Source organism: Lutra lutra, chromosome 4 (assembly GCF_902655055.1).
Source record: "Lutra lutra chromosome 4, mLutLut1.2, whole genome shotgun sequence".
In the NCBI taxonomy this organism is placed as follows: domain Eukaryota; kingdom Metazoa; phylum Chordata; class Mammalia; order Carnivora; family Mustelidae; genus Lutra; species Lutra lutra.
Window position 1 is genome coordinate 36,375,097 of NC_062281.1, and position 24,674 is coordinate 36,399,770.

A 24,674-nucleotide genomic window follows, 5' to 3' on the forward strand; every position below is an offset into this window, starting at 1 on the left:
ATACAGATAAAATGCTCTCCATACATTCGCTGAATAAATGGGTAAGTGAATAGTGAATGAATGAATGTATCCATGAGCATTCTAAACCAAAAATATAACTAAGAGACTGATGACACAGATTTTCCTTTTCTTTTTTTAAAGATTTTATTTATTTGAGAGTGAGAAAGAGCGAGAGAACGAGAGAGAGAGCGAGAGAGAGAGAGAACAAGCAGTGGGGCGGGGGGGCGGGGATGGGGCAAGGACATGGGGCTCCATCCCAGGACCTGAGGATCATGACCTGAGCAGAAGGCAGACGCTTAACTGACTGAGCCACCCAAGTGCCCCACACCTTCTTCCTTAACCTTAGGCAAAATAAGAAATATCTGCTCATCTTTAGTCTCTAAGCCATTCCTACAAATGGTAAATAGCTCTGCTATCATTTATAACTATGAAAGTCTTTGAAAACTAAACAGCTCCTACACACTGATGTTACTTTGTCCACACACTTTATTGTCCAATGAATAAAATGCTAATAGATATATCTCCCATTTCTGAAAAGTGTGTTAATGCTGGCTTAAAGGCTTATGACTCATGGTATAGAAACAGAAATCCAGGAGCCTGCTGTTAAGCCTTCCTTAACTTATTTCCTCAAGAAAGTTTTCCAAACCCAAATTTTGTAAATGCTGATAGTCACTCAACTAGTAAAATGAACTGTGATGAGCTGTTGTAATAAGCTTCGTTTCCTAGGGTTGCCATAACAAACTACTACAAACCTGGTAATTTAAAACAAGAGCAATTTATTCTCTCACAGTTCTGGAAGCCACACATTCCAAATCAAGGTGTTGACAGTGTTGGTTCCTTCTGGAGGCTCTGCAAGTTGATAGGCTCCATGCCTCTCTCCTAGCTTCAGGCAGCTGTTGGTGATCCGTAGTGTCCCTTGACCTACACACCCATCCCTCTAATCTCTGCCTCTGTCTTCACATGGTGTTCCCTTCTGTGTCTCTGTGTCTGTTCCCCTCTTCTCTTCTCTCTTAAGGATTTGTCATTGGGTTTAGGGTTCACCCGAATCCAGGATGGTATCATCTTGAGAACCTTAATGTAATCACATTTCTAAAAACCTTTTTCCCAAATCAGGTCCTATTTACAGGTTCTGGGAGTTAGGACATAGATCACTTCTGAAGGTCACCATTCAACCTCCTGCACTTGGGATTCCCTTCTATGACTACAAGTCAGGTGACTTGAGTGTCTGGCTTTATTCTTGCATGAGAGCCACCACAGCTGAAAAGTAATCACCCCAATCAATAATAAATAAATAAATCATAAAGCACTTAATTATGAACATATTACATTTTAAATGGATTTTTCCCCCTAAAAGATGACAAGGCAACATAAAAACTACATGTTTTGTACCATGGTTTGTAAATATCCAAAGAATACTAACATCTTAGTGAGAATGAGGCTATAAATAGGAAAATGACTTAGATGTTTCCAAAATTCAGCATCATGGAGCAATATTATAATTGGCTAAAACAGGTGTCAAAAAAATGTATGCCAATTTAATCTGAGTTTTAAAGTTAGTTCTTCAGGGCACTTGGGTGGCTCAGTGGGTTAAAGCCTCTGCCTTCGGCTCAGGTCATGGTCCCAGGGTCCTGCGATCAGGCCCCACATCGGGCTCTCTGCTCAGCAGGGAACCTGCTTCCTCCTCTCCCTCTGCCTGCCTTTCTGCCTACTTGTGATCTCTGTCTGTCAAATAAATAAATAAAATCTTTTTTAAAAAGATAGTTTTTATTATTCTTAGTAATTTATACACAGAAGAACCCTAAAGTATACAACCCGAAGCATCAAAAAAGAATGAAACCATGAAAGAAATGGGAATCTATCTAATGAAAAAGAATGAAGTTTATCTCACTGTTGAAGTCATGTGGTTGGTGACAATCAAACTTTTCTGGGTCCTCTCTAAGGCTGTGTGTGTCCTTGGAATATCAAAGTGACGTGTATGGGAATGCAAAGCCATACACGTTCTCTAGGGCCTGTTCGGAGACTCCCCAAAGATGCAGAATGAGTATTTCTGGATTCCCAAAGTATACAGGCTTGTGTGTGTACAAGCATTCAGTGCTTCTCAAATGCTGGGGTACATCAGAATCACCTGGAGGGCTCTGATAAAATGTAGGGGTCTGGGCTCACTCTCTGAGATTATGATTCAGTGGGTCTGGGATGTGGCAAAGAATGTGTCGTTCTAACACAATTCTAACAGTTAGCTCCCAGATGGTCCCGATGCTGCTGGTCTGGGGTCTACACTTTGGGTAGCACTGCTCTACAGCAGACGGGAATGACTGGATCCTCCAGGTGTACCTGATTCAGTCCACATACAGTCTTAAAGTCTGAGACATCTGTCATTGAGGTCCATTATCAGTTATCGATGAAATCCATGTGACAGACTGTTCTTCAAAGATTTCCCCTCCGGTGGACACAAACCACACAGTTAGCTACATGGTGAGCCCAGAGTACCACTTGCTCCAAGATGTCTGCTTGCACTCATGCCCGGAATCCCATCCTGAAACATCCACTGCTTTGCATACAGATATTATCATCTCGTGACATTAAAATGCAAATACTCATAAACCAAGAGCTTACTGAGGGCCAAGCCTGTACCAAGTCTTTTACCAACATGACCTCATCTCTGTGAGGTAGGTGTTAGCATGCTTGTCCTAGAGGGCAGTTCAGTGGCTTGTAGAAAATCACGTGGCTGGTACCTGGCCAGCCTGTCATTTGCATCCGGGTCTGTCTGCTGCTAAAGGTCATACTATTCATCACTGCCTGTATTTATCTTGCAGATTAAATAATAAATTATCCCCAGATATGAACACCTGGTAGGGAAAAATCACAGCACATCGTAGGAAGAACCTACGAGAAGTTCCATGAGTGCACATCCTGGGACCATCACAAATTCCTTGACAGAGCAGGGCAGGGTTGGGTGCTACTGTGGAGAGGAAGCAAAGAAAGCGTCTCCATATCCTGAAGGCACCGTGAAGATTGAAAGTTCAAAAAGTTGGCCCTTTTGAGAAAATAGGAGGTATGAGGAAGAGAGATGACGGACTGCGGTGTCCCAGGGAAGGGCCACTTAGCACGGGCGAATGAGCAGTGCTTTCCACACGTTTCTGGCAAGTTACGCACTGCAGAGAAATTATGGGATTCAACTCTATTTTAATTGTTATGGAAACCATGATGGTGCATCCTTTTGCTGTCTTATTCTTGTACTTTTGGTATATAATCGGTGGTCTGTTCACGGGTTTTTCAACTCAGACTTGGAGGTTGAGTCTCTTCTGTGTGTGTGAGTGTGATTCTGGAACGCCGTCAAAGGAACGCTTAATTCCTTCACCTTAATTAAGCTTCACGTGCTTGGTAAATTATAACTATCCCTTTTAATTATTTGTTGTGTATATTGTTGGAGATTAAAAGGAATGGGATAATTAATATAAAAATAGTTGCTCTTCCGAAAGGTGTGGATTCTGTCTGGACTGGTGAAATAATGAGCCTGGAATGCTGAAAATGGCTCACGGCGCGATTGCCAATTCAGTGTGCTACATTGCAACCTTAGAAGATGTTCTGTTTGTTTTTAAAAAGCCAAAGATCTGAGGTAGTTTATATGTGGGGTTGGGACATACAGGGGATCAATCTATAGGGCGGTACCCAAAGCATATGAAGAAAAGACACTGGGGGTGGAGACCTACCAACCAGAATTTAATTTCTGTCCTTCTCTCAACAAGCCCTGTGACCTTGAGTGAGTTACGGAAGCTCCCTGAACCTCTATTTCCTCATCTACAAAAGAGAGACAATATCTGGAGTCCCTGGGTGGCGCAGACGGTTAAGCGTCCAACTCTTGGTTTCAGCTCAGGTCCTTGGATTCAGCTCGGGTCCCCATCTCAGGTCACAGGTTCGAGCCCCTAGTCAGACTCCAAGCTTAACCAACCAGGAGTCTCCTGGGGCTTCTCTCTCCCTTTCCCACCTGCCCCTCCCTGTATGTACAGTCTAGCTCTCCCTCAAAAATAAATAAATCTTTAAAAAAAGCAGAAGAAGAAGAAGAAGAAGAAGAAGAAGAAGAGAGGGATAATATCTAAGAACAAACTCTGCTCGTCCTTTAGTGGGTGAGGGGAACGATACCGGTCCCTACTCCCCCATCCCAGCTCTCTTCAAACATCTGCTTCCCTATGTCTAAAAAGACCAAACAGAATCAGCTCAAATTCAGGAAACACTTGAGGGTCATTCTAGAAGCATTCACTCTGACTTAAAATAGGTAGAATAAATAAACCCTAGTCCAAGTACGTTTTGAGTTTTTTTTGGTTTTCGAAATCAAAGCAGCAGCTTCTTAAAGCCTGGATGACTATCCATTCTATTCTTTATCATGCTTTTCCCTAGTCAGAGGTAACCTGGGTTTCCTTAAGTATGTTGACACTTGAGCTGATTTTTAGACGCTCTGAATGTATTTCCACCATTTGGTCCTGGTCCCTGAGCAAATAATAGGGTCAGCCACCAGTTTCTGAGAGCCAAGTGTGTGCTAAACGTACATACTTCACAAACATGACCTCACACCATGCTGACCAGTAGCTTTTTAAATTCTCCTTACTCTATAGAATAGGGAACAGGCTAACATGTTAAGCACCTCCCTGATAAAAACTTACTTTTGAAGCGGCCAAGCTGGGATTGGAACCCAAGAAGTTCTGCCTACAGACAAAGCCAGAGCCCTTTGACTTCTATGACATATGACCTTCCAAACAAGCACCTTTCCACACACCATCTAGAAAAATAATGGCTGAAATTATGAAGCCATCATTTGTGACTCATAGAATGTAAGCAGTATTGAGTGACTTCGATATTAGAACTGGAATTAAAATACTACTCCTGTTTACTTCTCATGGTTGACTGTATTACCTTCACAAACATCATTTAAGAAGGAATCTTCCTTGGAATTCTCCCTTTGAGCAAAACCTAATACTTTATGTGTGTTTGAGTCACCCCTCTGCTTCTAGCAAAGAAATTTATAAACCAATGTTCTAGCTTTCAATTGTAGTCACAATAAACTTACATAAGGAAAGCATTTTATACTATAGCCTATTACTGTGTTCCATGTATGCTAGTATTTTTTACTCTCTCTGGTTTTTTTGTTTGTTTGTTTGTTTGTTTTTACAAATGCTGGTCTTGATCTGTAAACTTGATTTCAAACTGAGACTAGGTCCTATCCTATGCATATACACACAAATACATATGCTTATATAGTACCTATATGGCTTCTGGCTCTGAATTTAAATAAGCTTGGATGGGCTTAAAATTAAGCTCTTCCCATTAGTCTATGTTTTCGGTGAGATTTAACTTCTTCAGTCTATTTTTAACTCAAACTATTCTATCTCTTGAAAAATAGTGACAGGTACTTTTTGACAGTTTGCTAAATGCATGAAGGCATGGATAGGTGCATTGGTAAGTAATTTATTTTTGTATACTGCATGAATTATTCATGTTCAATTTTAGTTGTTCATTCTTCATCTTCTCACTTGGTATACTAATACTCTTCGGGAAGGTGTGGGGACAAGAAGAGGCACAAAGGATTCCAAGTTCCTGCCCACAGTGGCCAACCCACCGTAATCATCTCAGATCTGGGGCTCCTTCCCTCCAGGACAAAGTCCCCAACATGTTCCCACCTCAGAAGGTATTTCCAGACACTATAAATTCCCAGTTAAACCAACTCTTAGAACAGAAAACTGAACTCTTTCTCAGATGATGGCACTGTATCATGAGTAAGAAACTTGAGAATTGCCATTCTATGAGAACACATTCCAGTCTCTCTCAAAGACCCATGCTATTACTAGCAGCTATCAATGGTAGAAATAAGTTTCAAAAACATACAACTGTACTTTTGAGTTGTGGACTAAAGAAAATTCAAATAAAAGAAATGACTTTTTGGTAACTGGTGGTACAGGACACAGACACATTACAAGAACTGTAAATCCTCACACGGATTATCTTCCACTAAATCTGAACCACAAACCCAATCCCTCCAGCTGCTCAAGTTCCACTAAGATTAGCCTCCATTTTTAAAAAATTTTAATTCTGGTGTTGTTAACATACAGTGTTATATTACTTTCAAATGTACAATACAGTGATTGAACAATTCCATGCATTACGCAGTGCTCCCCAAGGTAAGTGTACTCCTAATCCCTTCACCTAGTTCACCCAGCCCCACCCACCTCTCCTCTGGGAACCATCTGTTCACTTCCGTTAAGAGTCTGTTTTTTGGTTTCTCAGTTTTTTCTTGTTTGTTTTGTTCCTTAAGTTCCACCTGTGAGTGAAATCATATAGTATTGGTCTATCTCTGACTGACTTATTTTGCTTAACATTGTACTCTCTAGAACCATGTTGCTGCAAATGGGAAGATTTCATTCCTATTTATGGCTAAATAATATTCATACACATGCACACACATACACACCAACAAACACCCCATCTTCTTTGTCCGTACATCTATCAATGGACACCTGGGCTGCTTCCATATTTGGCTATTGTAAATAACGCTGCAATAAAGACAGCGGTGCATGTGTCCTTTTGAATTAGTGTTCTCACATTCTTTGGGTAAATACCCACTAGCGTGATTCCTGGATCATACGGCAATTCTATTCTTAATTCTTTGAGGAACGTGCATACTGTTTTCCACAGTGGCTGGGCTAATTTGCATTCCCAACAGCACTGCATGAGTGTTCCTTTTTCTCCATATCCTCGCCAACACTTCTTGTTCCTTCCAGATCAGCCTCCCTTTTCAACCTCTCTCGCTGACCGTGGCTGCCCATCAGACACAGGAGGGTGAGTCTGTTATGTGCATGATGGGCATGCCGGGGGTGGGGGGTGAGAGGGGGTGGGGGTGGGGTGGAGGGGCACTGCTTGAGCTGTTCTAGTTCATTACATGAACGATTTCTGCATGAACTGCTACTTGAATTACTCAGGCTGCTACTCCTGTTTACTTCTTTTCCACCAATTATTAGGAGACTTAGACAGCATTTTGAAATTGAAATTCCAATTCTCTTAAACAGAGTTCTTGAAGAAGATAAAGCTGCCCTTCGAAGGAGGTAAGCTCTTGCTTCTGTTCGCTGTTCTCCGCTGCAGTGTGGACTTCAGCATCCAGAGACAGCGCTCAGGGTTCAAGGTCATCAGCACCCCCTAAGCAGAGCTGCGTAACTGCTCTAAGCAGGTTTCCCCATCTGCGAAATGGAGAGAAAACCAGCACCTACCTCACAGGACCCCTGGCCAATGACGAGACACTCACTCCTTCAGCGCCCCCTCATTTCAATACTTGTCTTTTCGAGAGCAGAGAAACTAGTGGCAGCTCCGCATTCCTGGAGCCTGTTCAGAGACTTTTCTACAGATTAGCTTCGCCTTATTTTGGTTTCTCCAACCTCAAAGGGCTTAATTTAATTTTGGAAAAACTTTCTCTTGGCAAGTTTTAGGTTGTGTAAACAAAGAAGGAAAACTTTAGATTTGCCCAATTTCGCACTTGGGGGTATTGCAAAGACGTAAATTTGTTTCTGCTGAAGTGTGCAGCCAGAGAGAGGCTTCTAGTAAATGCTAACGGCTGACAATACCAGCTCTGTAGTTTGTTTGATATAGAGATGAGCCTCATGAAACTATCAGAGTGTATCTCCAGGTACTTTTTTTTTTGCAATTGTTAAGCCAATCAGATAATGCTAAAAACATGAGACTTTCAGGTTACCTGCAGTCTTATTAAAAGCATCTCTGAAGAAAATAATAATGAGGCCACAAACGAAAGACATGAAATCAAATAAAAGCACAGATTACATGTTTGACAAGAAAGCATGGTCTTCCATAGCTGAAGATACCGAAAATGGTAGGGGAAAGACAGTACAGTGTCTAGTAAATGTAGGGGGGAAAAGATGTAAAACAGAAAATAAAGCATTCTATGGTATTAAGTAGAGGGTCTACTACGATTCTCAGAGGAGTCTCTAAGTATCGGTCCCCTGCTTTAATCCTTTCAGTAACATTTCTTCTGGTTAACCACTCATGACTTTAAAATTGTCAGCAGTAAGGAAACCCTTACAGGGAAGGGTTTAGTAAACAATAATGTCCTGGAACCAGGTAAACATAGTTCCTAGGAGCAGTGAAGAAAAATGATCCAGGGCCACATTCGTTACACTTTTTAATTTCCAAATCTTTTTGGAAAGCTACTTTTTTTTGTAAGTTTGCTTTGAAACAATTTCCTATTTGTTTGCTTCCAGGAAACAGTAATAATTTCTAGTTAAGTTAAAAATGGGACATCTCCCCTGCTTTATTATGTATGTATTCTATTTTTATGTTAACAATTAGTCTTAGTTATTAAACTAGTTTCATCAAAATGGCTGTGGTATAATAAAATAATATGTAAAAATCTAAGAAATTAAGGTACCAAATGCACATCTAGCCTCCTGACATCAGAAAAATACTACCAAAAATTAGTCTTTCAGCATGCAAGAGGAGAAAGTGCCACCCCAGTTGTATTTCTCATGTAACAAGACCCTCACCTGCTTACCATAACTGTTACTACCTAAACACAAAACCATACGTGGCAGTGTGTTCATCAACTAGTCAACACTAGTGAGCATCTATGCTATGTCAGGCTCTGTACCAGGTGCTGGGTATATAGAAAGGTTAAAAATTCTCTCTCCACCCAAGAAGTTCAGTGAGATGGACAGAATGTACACGGATGAACCAAGTGAAACACAGCAAAGTGCTATTGACTAGAGAGAAACCAAAACCCATAGTGGGAGCCACTGACTCTCCCTGAAAGTTAAGGAAGATCCCATCCAAGTGGGGACTGAGGAGCCAGGTCTTCAGGGGTAAAATGTCTGCCAGGTCAAGGAGGGAGGGAGGGACATTCTAAACAAGGAGGCCGTACAGAGGAACAAAGAAGAGGTTGCAAGTAACCAGGAAAACTAGTGAGGGGCAAAAAAGGGCCTGTAGACTTGGCATTAAAAAACTTTAATAAGGGGTACTTGGGGGGCTCAGTCAGTTAAGCTTCTGCCTGTGGCTCAGGTCATGGGTCTTGGGATTGAGTCCCAGGTTGGGCTCTTTGCTCAGAGGGGAGCCTGCTTCTCCCTCTCCCTCTGCCTGCTGCTCCCCCTCTTTGGGTACTCTCTCTCTCTATCTCAAATAAATAAATAAATAAATAAATAAAATCTTTTTAAAAAATTTTAATAAAAGCCAGGCTGAACTGGATGGAGAGACATTAGTGGTATGGAACATAGAGTGGAAGAAAGAGGAAGACCCACCTAATAATTCAAAGGGAGGCTCCAAGAATCAGGGCCTGGACATGGGCAGTTTGTGAGCTCTGGCTCTGTTCTGGACCCTTTGCTGGTGGGAAGGTGGGGGTTCCCCTGGGTCATACTAAGCACACAGCTGAGCAGGAAGTGCTTCTCCCCAGAGCTGTTGTCCCCAACAGAATGAGCTTCTAGGACTCACAGTGAGACACGCTCTGCAATAAATGAAAACCCACGGTAGCTCCGTGATCACTGAAAATCAATATGTTCTGTCTGAACTAAGAATAAACTTTGAAGAGTACTTGCATTTTAAAATGTTTGAAAACATATAACCTTAATTAGCCTCCTACACGTTTATCACATAACTGTTTTTCTAATCAAAGTTGAAGATGAAAAAGAATGTTCTGCCACTGTGGCTACAACACATTGCTCAGAGCAGAAGGTACCACACATGCGTCTAGAGTGGGGGAGGGGAGGACCCCTGCTGGGTGGTGCTGGCCCTCCTCCCCACCTCCTCCCTGCTGTGGAGGAAGCAGGAATCAAGGCTGTCCTTCCAACTCACCTCTGACTCACAGCCCTGACCGCAGCAGCCCTGTGATTACATTCTTAATGTTAGGGGCTCTCAAGAGGTTTTGTTTTATTCTGAGTCAAATTTACTTTTCATATCTATTCAGAAGTGTGAAAATCATCCAGGATCAAAATTCGAAATTCCACTTAACGGAGTTATCTTTAAAGAAGGGAAGACCCACATCTTCCTGACTACAGGAAGAGAGCAGATCTGTTTGATTCTGGAAAGAGCCCTCCACAGGAGAAAACTAAATGGTCAGTGGGACACCCCAGCCAAAAGAAAGGCGAGTTGTAGGGTACTCTCGTGTCCTAGGCCTCGACCTCACGCAGACGACCTGGCACCTGACCTCACCCGACCCTCGCCGAGTCAGCAGCTGCCTCCCACCCACCACCCGAATCTCCACCTTGCCACGTTTCTGCCCAGCGCTGGGTGGCCCAGCCCAGGTTTGGCGGTAAGACCTGAAAGAAAGCACCCTTGTAGGGCACATCCGAAGCCAGCCTCCTCTAGAAAACTCAAAAAAAGAGAGAGAGAGAAACAGCGTTACTTCATTTTAATCACAATTCCTATTTGAAAGACTCCCAGGCCTGGACAGAACAGCTAAGCAGAGTAATTCACAGCAAAATTCTATGCTGGAGAATCTTCAAAAGGCTTATCTTTGACCCCCAAAGAAAACTATTGAGAACTAAACTTCAAAAAATGTTTCCTTTTCGCTGGAACTCAAGTTTCCAAGAAAAGCTTAACCTTAACATAAAACTGGTAATTTAAAAATTGGCTCTAAAGAAAGATTCGTATGAGGGCACAGATGAAAATCCGATAATCACACGCTAATAATCGGAGATGAACTATAATTGCCTGCTAATTACCATGGAAAACTACAGCATTAATAGTAACAACAGAACTGACACATCCCGATACAGGGATAGGTTACTGTGAGTCGAAACTGAAGACAGAGACGGAATGAAGAGCAAATAGTTGGTTTCACAATTAGCTACAAATTTATATCAATAACAGCTCATGGATGTGACTGTAAAGTAAGGAGGCTTATCCGGATAGGCCTGTGGGATCAGCGTCATCACATTACAATCCACACCACCCACTGGCAAGATGCAAAAACCACAGTTCTTGTTCTGGAACATCTGCACTGTAAGGTAGTAAAGTAAGTGGTAGTAAAGTAAGCCTTAATTCTGTTCGGAAGATAGAAACTGTATGTGACCATGCTTCAATGTATCTATCATAGCTTCTGGCTCTCCTTCTATAAAGTTAATTTTAGTTGCTGAACCTCCTAACTTTCCTTCCCTCCTTGAAAGGAAACAAATGGGAAAACAAAAGAAAGAAAAAAAAAAAAAGGAAAAATGGGCCTTCCCCCAGATAGTGGTTTTGCAATTATCCACTGTTGGAGGAAGCTTGATATGTAGTCCAGTTCATTTTATCATTTGTGGTTCATTTGGAATATTTTGTTAAATGGCTCACACTGCACAGAACCGGATAACCTTAATGTGCAGACGAGTCGTGGGTCAGTCCCACCTACTCTGTGTACAGACGGTGCCTCCAAGTCCTCTTGCCCCTGGCTGAACACTGCCCCTGGCCAGCGTGCCCTTCCTGGCCACGTCCCTCCTCTGGACACCCCTACCTAGGAGTAGGACCCCAATTTAGTCATCAGTAGGACCCCCACTTAGTCATCCAAAGCCAGTCATCACGAAGGATCTATCAGATCTAGAATTTGTCTCTTATTCCTGGGACAATTTTGCATCCCCCCACACTGCGCACCCCCCCTCCCCGCCCCGTCCCCGCCTTTACAATGCACTCCTCTGGGTGCACTCCGTCACTCACCTGGCTCCAACTGGTCTTCCCACTGCCCGACTCTCCCTCCCTTCACCCTGTCCCCCTCGCTGGCCTGGAATCACCCCTCTGACGTACAGATATCGTCCCTCCACAGTGCGGCCAAAACCCTCCCTGGCTATCCTAAGCCTCTGAGTTCAAGTCCTGCACCTCATTAGAGAGAAATGTCATTTCATTACAATATCCCATCTGTTTGTTATTTACGCACAGTCCCCTCCAACTGTACTTATCAGCAATCTGGGAAGACGGAGGTACAGATGGACTATACCCACTTGGATGAATGATGACACGCAGGTACAATTTTTATTATCACGCTCTTAGGTGTTCTTGGCTTTCTAAAATCCACTCGGTTCAACAACAGAAAAACATGGATTAACTAAAACTAGGTATGCATGCCACAGCTCAGTGTAAAAAAGTACAGACACACACGCATTTGACTGTCTCCCTGACAAAACTGCACAACTAGGCTTTATGAAGCCCAAATAGTATTAAAGCAGCCAAGGGAGAAAAAGCCTGAGCTTCATCACCCTCAATATCTGGGAGGAGGCTGCAGTGTTGCTCTTTTGGGAAGACACTGAGCTAGCATTTCCCAAACGTTCCTGCTGTGGGGCAGGTTTGCCACTGGGATACAGGCAGCATGAGTCAATGGCCCTCTAACGCCTATAGCCTTCCAGGGCCTGGACCCCACATGCCCTGCTAGGCTTGATTAGCCCTCATAGGAGGCCCAGAGTCTCAGCCTGCACCACGTGGAAAACAGCTTTACTCAGGACTTCTTTCAGAGCCTGAGACCAGCAAATCCCATCTATGCTTCACACCTCTGTCACCCTACGATACCCCCCCCTTTTTTTTTTAAGATTTGTTTATTTTAGAGAGGGAGAAAGAGAGCACAAGCAAGAGTGGCAGAGGAAGAGGGAGTGAGAATTTCAAGCAGACTCCACACTCGGCAAGGAGCCCAACATGGGGTTCGATCTCATGACCCAGAAATCACAACCTGAGCAGAAACCAAGAGTTGGACACTTAATCGACTGAGCCACCCAGGCACCCCTCCGATTCCCCTTTAAAAAGCAAGCCTTTCCACAGCTACTAAACCCTTCTTCCTTATCCCCTCCACTCACGACTTCTTCCTTCACCTTACTGTCCATATTAGCTCCATCAAGGAACGCTCTCACTAGTACATCTGACAGTTTCCACCCTCTCCCATCCGTGCTAACAATTTCTAACAATTTATCAGACTTGATAAAATTTATCTGCCAATCTCATTTTGTTCTTCTGCCCTGGTTCCTGTACGAGCATGTGCTGTTTCCTTGGCTTGCAGCACCCACCCCCACCTTGTTGACCTCGCGTGCTCTTGTCGTCCTTTCGGAAGGGTTTCAGAAACATCTCCTCAGGGAAGTGCCCCTCCAAGACACCACTCACTGTGTGACATCTTAGCCACTCATCGTCTTGCCTCCAGATTCGAGCAGTTTGAGGACAGGGGTCCTGTCCTAATTACCTCTGAATCACTAGTTCTAATAAAAGGTCTGGCCTGTTTGCTGAATGAATATGGAGTAACTATGCCTTTCTACAAGGCACCATGGGACCAGCACTAACTCAATGTCCTTAAAAAGGGACGTCCACAATCAGAGACGAGCAAAAACAGAAACAACCTAAGTGGCTAAGTGGCTCCTTCCATACAGGAGGTCTCAGGTCTAATTGGCACAGGAATGCTCCTTGGGCTGCAGAATGTAAACTCATTTATGACCTGGAATAATTGCTGTTATTCAACGAGCTCACAAGAAAGAACTTGTGAGGCTTGGAGAATTCTGCTCGTGCTTTGAAAAGCAGCAGAAGCCACTAGGGCCAAGGTCTGTTTGTTTTACTTTTATCAAGTAAGAACTAATTGCTAATGTTTCCTTCCCCCCTCCCCCAAACGAAATAGTTTATGGCCTAATGTACAAGAACCACATATCTGAACTGGCTTTCAGAAACGTCAGAAGTAGCAGCAGCCAAGAGTCCCACCCCCCAGACTGCAAAACGTTCCCAACATCTGGAGAGGAAGGCACAGCGGGGAGACACAGGACGTCCACGCACGGTCAGGTCCCGGATGTCTGCAGTCACTCTACAAGTCATCAGGGCCTACTGGGGCCAAGACTACCTAGGGGTTGCCATATAAAGACGACGTACAGTGGTGCGAGGACAGAGAAATATAAAAAACGAGGAGTGCAAACTCAGGCACCCTTGGGGTTCCATCCCAACAACACCACTTACCAGGTACACGACCTTGGGTAAAATTGTTTACTGTTCACCACCTCGGTTTTTGAACAACAAAATGAGTTTTGAGGACAGACGTTTATATATGATCTCTAGAAAGAGCCTGGTACACAGAAGACAAGGAACACATGGGTAACATTAAGAGAGTTCACTCCTTCCAGAGGACTGACTTCCGTCAGTGTAGTAAGAGTTTTATCCACACACTGGTTCATTCATTCACTCATTCATTTAGGAAATATTAACAGCTCACTATGTCTCAGGCCCTGTGCTAAACCAGACAAGGGTCTGCCCTCATGGGCTTTACCTTCTGATTGGAGGGTGGGCACACTGAGAAACAGAAACATCCATACGTATGTACCATGTAGGGTAGTGATGTCTGCTGTGAAATAAAGGTTAAGGGGCTGGAGAGTGATGAGGGTGTGCCTTTTTTTAGGTTAAGGTGACAGGGAAGGTCTCTTTGATAAGGTGACAATAAGCAAAGACCTGCAAATGTGAGGAACAAACCAGGTAGTGTGTGAGTATGGGTCCAAGAAGAGCCAGGCCTGGTGTGATGCAGAAGCAGCCTCGCTGGGAACGTCAATCAGGATACAGAGAACCTGGGAGCCAAGGCTCCACGTGCTCTGAGAGCAGCCTCCTTCCCTACACCCCAGGCCCTCGGGCTCCCACTCTCCTTTACATAGACCCAAGGAAAGGACACCATCAGTGACACTGAGGGGCTTCTCCCAACCTGGCAACCAGCAGTACTGGCTGGTCAGAGCTACTCAGAGGGTCAGAAGTATGTGGGAGATGAGGAGCAGCCTTGAAGAACAACCAACGTTCTAATCCGAGTGAGAGAAATGTATGTCAGGAAAGATGTAGAATGTTCACCGGCCGTCATTACAGGGTTCAAGAGACCACAGAGCAATCCTTAAGCATGAGTGCTGAGGGGATGTGGAACAAGGAAAGATACGGAGAGAGGTGAAAGCTCCACTGGGCTTTGCTTGGAGTGGAGGTAGACAGAGAACTAGAGGAGGGCTGGTTATCCTGGGAACCCTGAAAAATGAGAAGAAAGAATACACACACCTCTACACACAAAAGTGTGTTGTGTGTAACTTTAGAAGCTGGAGTTTCCCCTAAGTCCCACCCATAGACTCTGAAGACCACAGGTTATGAATCTCTCCTCTAGTGAAAGGAGCCCTATCTCAGTCTTTAACTCCAGCTTCAAGGTCACTACCTAGAGGGTCCAGTTGAACTTGGGGACCACAGTGACTGGTGGAGATTTGGAAACTGCAACCACGAGCCCTGACTGTAACCTCCAGCTTCGTGGAAGTTAAGAAAGGTAATACATTTTAAAACACTGGACTCTTCCTTTTTTTCTTTAGTTACTAGAAAGTTCTCAACCCACACCAACAACTACGGGCATAGGCACCCTTCAACCTCCCTCCACTGTCAGCAGGCATTTCTAACCCCTGGTGGAAGCAAGGCAGAGCCTTTACCAATGTTCTCAGCACCGCACTCCAGAGCTACCCGCTGAGAGGGTGTGAGTCACACACAGATGTACACACCATCCCAGGAGTCAGCTCCCTCTTTATGCTGGAGATGGTATTAACCACCACTGGCAGAAGAACACATGGCTTGCTTTTTTGATAAGTCTAACAGAGGAATGAATTATATAAGATTTTTGCGTATTTCTTCATCCTCTGTCAGGTTGAGGTTGTAGTCAGAAAATCAATTTGCCCTTTGAAGCTAAAGGACTGATTTAATACTCCTCGGGTTCAGGTTCAGAGCAGGTGGCCCAAGGAGCCACAAAGCTTCTTAGTGAAAGTCCTAAGTCTCAAAGATAAATCATGTGTGTGCATGTGTGTGCAAATGCACGTGTAAAGGGTTATAGAGGAAAGTCTGAAGGCAGGCAAGAGGCAAAATAGAAGAGAGATAAGATACGAAGCCCTGGGTGAGCTGAGAAATCATTCTGGTCTAAGAAAAGTAAACCTTATAACAATATCAAAGCTGAACCAACGGCTAAGCCAGTAAAATGCTTTTATTATTTACCTTATTTGGATCTAGTCCATATTTCTATTTAATTGCTCCTCTCATTTTCTTGGGTAATAATTATAAGGCTAACTTTTCAAATAAAGTAAAATTGTTCCTCTGAGTTCTATGTAGATGGCTACAAACAGGTCAAGGCAAGTATCCCCACTCCCTTGTCCTAGTCAATTGATCTTGTAGTTTCTGTATATGAGCTGGGTGAAGAAGACTGTCTTATCCTAGCTCTTGCACTAATTATCTGAGGATAAATCACCTGGAAAAGTGAATCAGTGGGCCTCACCGGGCCTCAGTTTGCTGGTTTATTAGATAAACATGTTTGACTAGCTAATAGGAAGGGTGTGGGGGGGCACGTGCGCGAGGGCATGCACTGAGGCAGGGAGGGGTGTGGCCATCTTGCAGGATAAACCAACAATTAGATTCAAAGTATTTTATTGTGAGTCTCTAACCCTCACGTAATCACTAACCTCTCTGCCATTGGTCAAGGGACACTGGCAAGGATGAGATGGAAGGGCTGAGAAAATCCATCATTGCAGTGTGTAAGAAGTCCAAGAAATGGTTCAGTAATACCTTTTAATGGCTCAGTAATACTTTCTGATACCCGACAGGAGGGAAACCTTTACTTTGCCTATACTCCCTGGGACTGCAGCCTTTTGCTTTGCAAAACGAGGTAAGAAAGCCCACAGATGCAAAATTACTTATTTCTTATAAAAACAGCATATAAAGCGTTAAAATTACTTAGAAACACATATATTACTGTCAGCATTTTTAAGCAATCTCTAGAAACTTTTAAGATTCCATCCCTGACTTCCCTTGTCTTACTCTGTATCCCAGAGGGTGAGTCCTGCAAACCACATTTGCTAGGATCATGTACCCAGTAGCTTCAGGGAACATTCGGCCCTTGGGAAGCACTGGTGGGAGAGGGGGAGACAGGGAGAACACAGGGCATTCCTTCTCCTCCTCCCTCTTGGCATTCTTTTGAGAGGTGTGTCTGGCAGTGACTCCTCTGTTGTTCTTTCTCCTCTTGCAAAGCTGCTCTGTCTGTGGTCCCAGCTCCTACTGAGGCAATCCCCACTATGGTTCGAGCTCTTGCTGGGGGGCTTCCCCAACACCCTCAACCTCCTCTTTGACCCTCCAGGCCTGCAGCTAATAGCAGCGCAGTCTTGCTGTTGCTCATCTCCAGACAGTGTCACAGTGCCTTCAGCCCTCCCAATCTTTGTAACAAATTCCCGCCATGGGACCACTTGGCGTGGACTCTGTCTTTCTGGCCGAACCTGGAGTCCCACCCAGGGGACTCCTGGGCTCTAGAGAACGAACGTTGTGTTTGAGAATACACCGAGAAAATGTACTTGCTGATCCGTTCCTCCTCTACTGCTGGAAAAGATCTCTCAAAGGTTTCATTTGCCAGACCACCTAGTACTATCAGCAGCAGGCATGTGTTGGCACTAAAGGGACACTATACAGAGAATTAAGAGAACCAGAACCCGCTTTGCAGTCATGGGACCTTCACAAGTACCTTAGAGCCAAATGATCCTGAGGTCACTCATGTCACCGGGGGACAGGAGTGCATCCGGTCTAGGGCATGGAAACATGTTTTAGAAACTGACATAGTCCTTGCAAATCCAAATGTTTCACTATTACTATACGAGTCACAGCCAGCGGCCATAGAACAAACAGTGCTCCGCACTCAGCTTGGTCTGATTTTGCCATCTCTGCCTGATTTGTACTAAACGTACTCACAAAGGAAAAGTGCCCAGACTAGTGCCTGGCATATCTTCCCAAGAGCTTCGTGGGTCCCAGCTATGAGCTGTGTGCTGGGCAGCATGACAACATGTCAGTTTACCTAAGACCACACAGGGAGGTCAAAGTCAACTTACCAATGTCAAGGACCCTCTGCTTCGCCGTATGCTGCCGCGAGTGCCAGTACTTCCAGTATTTCAGCTGTTCGTCTCGGTTTTTGTCTTCACTGAAGACCACCATTACCACGCTCTGCAGAAGGGAGAACCATGCGTCTTACTTTCTGTTGGGCACCTCTGTGGCTTCACAGCCTTTACTTCCAGTAGTTCTATCAGAGTTATTTCTACGATGTTGCTTATCTTGCTTGACAAAAACCCAGACAAGCTCAGCAGCACAGTTTTTGTTTAAAAACGGGTCTACTTAAAAAATGCATGGAGAATGAGAACAGTCCACAGAAAAAAGAATCCTGCATCATTTTTTTTTAAAGTAGGCTCCACACCCAGCATGAAGCCTAACACGGGGCTTGAACCTGAGATCAAGACCGAGCTGAGATCAAGAGCCAGAGGCTTAACCGACTGAGCCACCCAGGCGCCCCCACGTCATTTTTACCATGAGTCATAACAACCAAATTAACCAATTAACAGCACATTTACTGTTTTGTGAGGTGAGTGGGAATACCAAAAACATTTTTTTTTTGTACTGAAAACAAACACATTTTTGAAATTTTGTATTCTTAAACGAAGGATTTGGTACCATGTGTAAAGAAGCAAGCATCTGTTTCTAGCCTAATTAAGTGCCTCAGGCTGAAATGCTGGAGTAATGAGAGAAGTACTACAAACTAAGTTCATACTGAGGAACACAGATCTCAGCTACAGATATTGCACAGACCAAAAGAGACAAGGTCAACTATTTTATTTATTTCCACACAGTTTGGATATACTTGCTTGAAAAACTAATTCTATCTTGTAGAAATAAGAATCCAAAGCCCATTCTGGTTCTAAATCATAAAAACCCTCATTAAACTACATACACATTAACTGACTGTCACTTATGAGATAAGAGAAGTTACGAACACAAATGAACTCCCCAAAATCCTTTTAACTGCAGTATCAGGGATACTGGCGCTCTCCTTCTTATTCCAAAACCAAAATATTTCTTAGATATTTTCCTACTATTCCAGAGTATTTCATTGATTCCCATTCCTTACTAACTTCTCCTTCGTGGCATTTTGCACACTTAGAGCCATTTACTTAATTTTTTTTTTTTTAGGTTTTATTTATTTATTTGAGAAAGAGAGATCACAAGTAGGCAGAGAGCCAGGCAAAGAGAGAGAGGTGGGGGGAAGCAGGCTCCCCGCTGAGCAGAGAGCCCCATGCGGGGCTCGATCCCAGGACCCCGAGATCATGATCTGAGCCAAAGCCAGAGGCTCAACCCCCTGAGTCTCCCAGGCGCCCTCTCCATTTACTTAATTATTTACAATTACTCAGTCAACAGCCCCACTGCCTGACAAATAATAGATGTCATATACATGCTTGCAGTTGGACTGTCCATTCAAAATCTGGCTTCTTCCCAAAGTACGTGTGAGCATTTGTTACACAAGAAAGCAGATGTCTGTTAGGAAAACTAGTTTAGAAATACGTATCCATATTATTCGAACTCACAAGCAGCAGGAACCTCAAAGGTACATGGAGAAGTGACAAGAGGGGGAACCGCTTCTGGGCTGGTAGAACTATGAGCTCCAAGCTCTCCATTCTTCCCTCTCCTGCTTCCCCAAACTTTGCCACTTACAGTTGCCCCCTTACCCGTGGTTTCAGTTACCCACATTTGGTCAACCATAATCTAGAAGCAGATGAGTGCCTTCTGATCTATCATCCAAAGGTCGGTAGTAGCCTAACATTAGGGTCACAACACCCGTGTCGTCATGTTATGTCATCTCATCACATAGGTATTTTATCATCTCACATCATCACCAGAAGAAGGGTGAGTACAGTACAATAAGATACTTAGAGACCAAGAATCCCACAGTCACATAACTTTTATGACAGTGTATTGTAACTGTTCTATTTTTATTACTGTTGTTGCTGATCTCTTACTGTGCTATTGTATATGTTCAACTTTATTATAGGGATGTATGGAGAGGAAATAGCATATATACGTCTTGGTACCATCCACGGTTTCAGGCATCCTCTAGGAGGTCCTAGAATGTACCTCCTGCACATAAGGGGGGAGGATGGACTACTGTATATGTAAAAGTTCACTGTATGGCCTCTTAGTGTTTATTTCCTTCTGTTCCAACTAAAAATAACAGGTTTTTTTTCTCTAGCAAATGACTATATCAGCCTAAGTAATGGCATATTCTTGGTCTGCAAATTTCTATCTTCAGTGATAAAAAGAAAGGCAGTTTGAAAATGCTATATTACCAAGCATACATGTTTCAACTCAGAATAAAACACTGTGCTCTAAAACTAATGCGGGTAAGTTCCAAGTGCATCCCTCTTTCCTCCAGATTGCTCACTCTCCTAGAGCTGAGGAGTAAGAACAATCCCAAAAGCCAGAGGCATTTTAGCCTGGGATCCATCTCTGGATATATATGCTGGACTTCACACCCCTATACCCTCACATGTGGATGCCTGGTAAGAAAATTCTGGATAAACTTAGTTTTTTTTAAAAACAGTCTTGTAAATTACAAGGAAATGTATATCTCATATACACCCTCTTAACAGTACCATCATCGGCACCCTGAAAAGACAGTGAATGGTTTACATTCTAAGGCCACGACAGTACAGGGACTCTTCAAGAATTCTGATTCAGGTGCCTGGGTGGCTCAGTGGGTTAAAGCCTCTGCCTTCGGCTAGGGTTGTAATCTCAGGGTCCTGGGATCGAGCCCCACATTGGGCTCTCTGCCCAGCGGGGAGCCTGCTTCCTCCTCTTTCTGCCTCTCTGCATACTTGTGATCTCTCTGTTAAATAAATAAAAACTTTAAAAAAAAAAAAGAATTCTGCTTCATTGAAATCATGTAGATAATTTATTATTCATCCCATCTGTTTCATATTGGCTACAATGAGCCCTCTTCTCTTAAGGACTTCAATCTAACACTCTTGGTGAATTAAAATGGTGCCTCTGGCTTTTAGCCCTCTATGTCTCTGAACACAGTGTACCTTAGTGAGTAAGAGAATAAATCCAAGAATCTGACTGCCTGGGATATATCCTGGTTCCCTCACATTTTAGCTGTGTAACTTTGACCAGTTACTAGCCTCTAAAAGACCAAGTTTCCTCATCTATAGTATTATAAAAACAGTGCCTATTTCATAAGGTTGTGTTAGTTTCAAATGAATTGCTAGATATATGGCACTTGACATAGTGCCTGGCACATAGAAGATATACCCAATAAACATTAGTTGTTATTTTGTGGCTTTTGTTGTTATTATTATGGCATCTCTCTGCCATTGTTATTGTTGTTATTACTATTATGATTGTTATTGTTATTATATCCTTCCACCATTAAGATGATGATGAGAAGGAGGTCGAGGAGGAGGAGGAGAAGGAAGGCATCCCTCCGCTACAGCCTTGACCACAGGGTAGGAATACATCAATTTCCCTGGCAGGCACACAACACACCAGGCACCTTTCCACCTGCAACAGGCTCAGCCTTGCATGGGACATGAGCTCCACATCTTCTTTCTCACTCTCAACAGCCCCACCTTCTACAGCTCTAACCTGGGACTAGGACAGCCTGGAGGGAGGAAGAATTGCTGGGCTGAGGAATGAGCAGCAATCCTTGCTTGTCTTTCTCACTGAAACACAGCCAGGAACCCCAGCTGTCTCAGAGATCACCACTGAAGCTGTTTTACCTAAAGCCAGTAACAGACAAGCTGGCCAGCAGGGGCCCCAAAGCTCTTCTTTCTCTTCTACTTCATTTGTTTCCTTCGCAGGGAAGTCTGGGATGGGGGTAAACTCCCTATGCTCTAGGCACAGCACCGCATTCGTCTCAATGTGCTGAAGGGCTGAGGAGGCAGTAGCTACGGACAAGATACGGTAGGGTCGGCACCACGTACAGAGCATGTAGAATAAATCATTTTACAACAGGGCAGGAAGGCCCTTCAACCTCTTTTCAGAGAGCTCTGCTATGATTTTCCTTTTCTGTAGAGAAGGATGACCAGTTTCCTCCCTTCTTGGCGGCAGCAAGAATGCCAAAAGCTGGTCAGCTTCCAGCATAGTTCCATTTCCCACAAGCAGAACTAATACTCCTGAAGGTGAAAATTCCACCGAGTCAGTCCTGGTAGGGATCGTATCTTGCCTCATTTGACTCCTGAGTAAGCAAGCACTGGGCTGCAGAAGGCTTTTTAAACCCAGCTGCAAAGGACCCAGGGGCACAGGATAAATCACACCTTCCGTATGGAAGACAGCAGCCGCTCTTTCCCTGCCCACAAATAAGCTCGGACTTAACAGCTTCTTGCTTGAAAAATTAAGATCAATTGATTGAAAGCAAGAACAACAACTAAGTAGCACAAAGGCAATGAAGGAAGTTGGGAAAATTCCTTGGATACGGTCAGAAAGCATGTCCCAACCATGTCCCCTCCCTGGCATTTACTGGTTACTGATTAAAATGATAAACTGTAAGCCAGTAAGTTCTCCTGCTCCAACTCTCTGATATTTGTTCTAGAATTATTTATTTTGGAGTTTTTTCCACACCCTTCCACAAGACTGCGAGGCAGCAATTCCCTTCACGTGATCCCTCTGCTCTTTATTTGAGACATGAGGCCCATACCCGGACTTTGCTGATCGGGTGTCGGAAGCATTTGTTGTCTCCAGTCTCGCTGAGCGTTATGGCGTAGAACTGTCCCTTGTTGAGGTAGGTCATGGGGCCCTCCCCCTGCTTCTGACGCAGCGACTTGGTGGCTTCCAAGGTGTACTGAAATGTGCCACTGTGAACAGAAAGCAAACAGTGGTCAGATTCACTCGCTCGGACACTTCTGCCTTCCTAATCAATTTCACATTTACAGAGTTTTGTAGGAATATGAACCACTATTTACTCTACTTCAGAGACAAAACACAGCATATGGCAAAAGGGATGCGACCGGAACCAAAGGTCACTGCTAATACAATGTATACAACATCTCTAATAGTGGCTCATAAACCAGATGGTTTAGAAGGGGAGAAAGTCCACGAGGTGCCTGTCCAATTATGCAAGGCTGTGCCAGGAGAACCTGTTAGGTTTTAGATGGCAATCAGTAATGCCTGAGGCTTAAGAATTGTTAGGATTGCCACTTTCATGCTGGCAGCAAGCCAAATGTGTGAAAGCTTTCGTGCAATTTGTACCTATATTTAACCCTCTTTTTGTATCACCAAGATGTTGCAAACAGTGATATCCCACTTCAAAAGATTTCAAAATGTCTAAAACTCAGACATTCATTACTGAGAATCTAGTTCCATAACAGAGACTGTTGGCTTTGCTGTTTTCTGTTTTTAAGACGGCAAAAGGACTCATGAAAGGGTCACTACTGCTCCAAATCAGGAGTCTGCAAACAAGGTTTGTTCCATTGGCCAAATCCAGCGCCCTGCCTATTATTGTAAACACCTCCCTGTGTTCCAATTATTGGAACACAGCTATGCTCATTCATTTAGGGCTTGTCTACAGTTACTTTCACACTACAACAGCAGGGTTCAGTAGTTGTGATCTATAAAGTGCCAAACCTAAAATATTCACTATGTAACCCATTGCAGAAAAAGTTTGCAAATCCCTGCTCTACACAATTTCCTTAATATTTTGAAAATGTTACTTAATTTACAAAATAAAAACACTGATTTTTCCCCAGCCATGAGGAATATATCAATTATTTAAAATAAAAGGTATGAACCACAATCCTTCTAAAAACGAAAGAAACAAAAAGTTTAATATGTTCTTTCAGAAATATTTATTTCTGCTATAGTGCAGGATGGCTCCTAGTGATAATCCAATAACCAATGCTTCATGAACCTTTTTAATCATCAGAAGCTCTTCACTAGGCCTATTTTCTTAGCTCTTTAATTTCATAGTCTTTGAAAGGCTAGGTATAAAACTGCCTCAAAGTTCACCTCTTAAAATGGTCTGCTTACAAGATTATGGAAGTCTCTTATCATGTTTAATTTTTTATAACTTTCATGAGGAGAAAGAAATTGTAAAGCACAATAATATTCCTCTTTTCATGATAAAAACCTCACTCATAAGCTGAGAAACTAAGCAAATTCCAGAATATGTATCTTAGAACAGGGTGGGAAATAAATCATTCAAGACAGAACCAACTTCACTGTCCTTTTGCCTGAAAAAAGCAATTTCAGAATAGCCACTGAATCATAAAATTTGAGACCTGGACAGGATATTAGGAATCACCTACATCAGCAGCCAGGAACTTATCTAGGGTGCAGGCTGCATTTAAAAAAGTGAATAAACAAACAAACAAAAACATGAAAAGCTGTGAACCCTCTCTCCAGATAAAAGCACATATGAAAAGAAATGGTTTTGAACATAATTTTGGGGGGTTCATGCTCCCCAAGCCTATCCATAACACGGGAAATAAAACCACCTTCCTCATTTCACAGGTAAAGAGAGGCTGAGAAACTTGCTCACTCCAGTGGACAATGACAGCAGCAGGAAGAGAAGGCAGGTCAAGTGACTGGTAGGTCAAAGCTCTTTTCACCAGCCTGACAGCTGATTACAGGGTGACTGGGGTTTATAGCATGCAAATTATATATGCATGTCCACATTTTAGAAGGTGATTTGGAACTCTATGTTCCCCACCTCACCACACACTGAAATTCTGACTCGGGTGATCTGGGAAGGATGACTGGGCAGCCTGAGGTCGGAGCAAGACCCTGAAGGATTAGGAGGACTTCAGGTGGAAACAGAGAGAACAGAAGAGGGCCACACACGTAAAAGCAAAGAAGCCATAAATACAGTGGGACCCACGGTTGAAAGCAAAAAGGAACTAGCACGTAAAGGCCCTGAC

The 24,674-nt window shown here is 43.5% G+C and overlaps 1 protein-coding gene across 6 annotated transcripts in view; it reads right to left on the reverse strand.

Moving 5' to 3' along the window:
- The window catches only part of GRHL2 (grainyhead like transcription factor 2), a 162,206-nt gene that overhangs the window by 67,133 nt on the left and 70,399 nt on the right, over positions 1-24,674 (reverse strand). For all 6 annotated transcript variants that reach the window (XM_047725823.1, XM_047725822.1, XM_047725818.1 and 3 more), the window contains exons 6-7: positions 22,457-22,613; positions 17,829-17,940 (exon numbers count right to left, since the gene is read on the reverse strand). In XM_047725823.1, the coding sequence (XP_047581779.1) occupies positions 17,829-17,940; positions 22,457-22,613 (269 nt within the window). The remainder of the gene's footprint in view (positions 1-17,828; positions 17,941-22,456; positions 22,614-24,674) is intronic.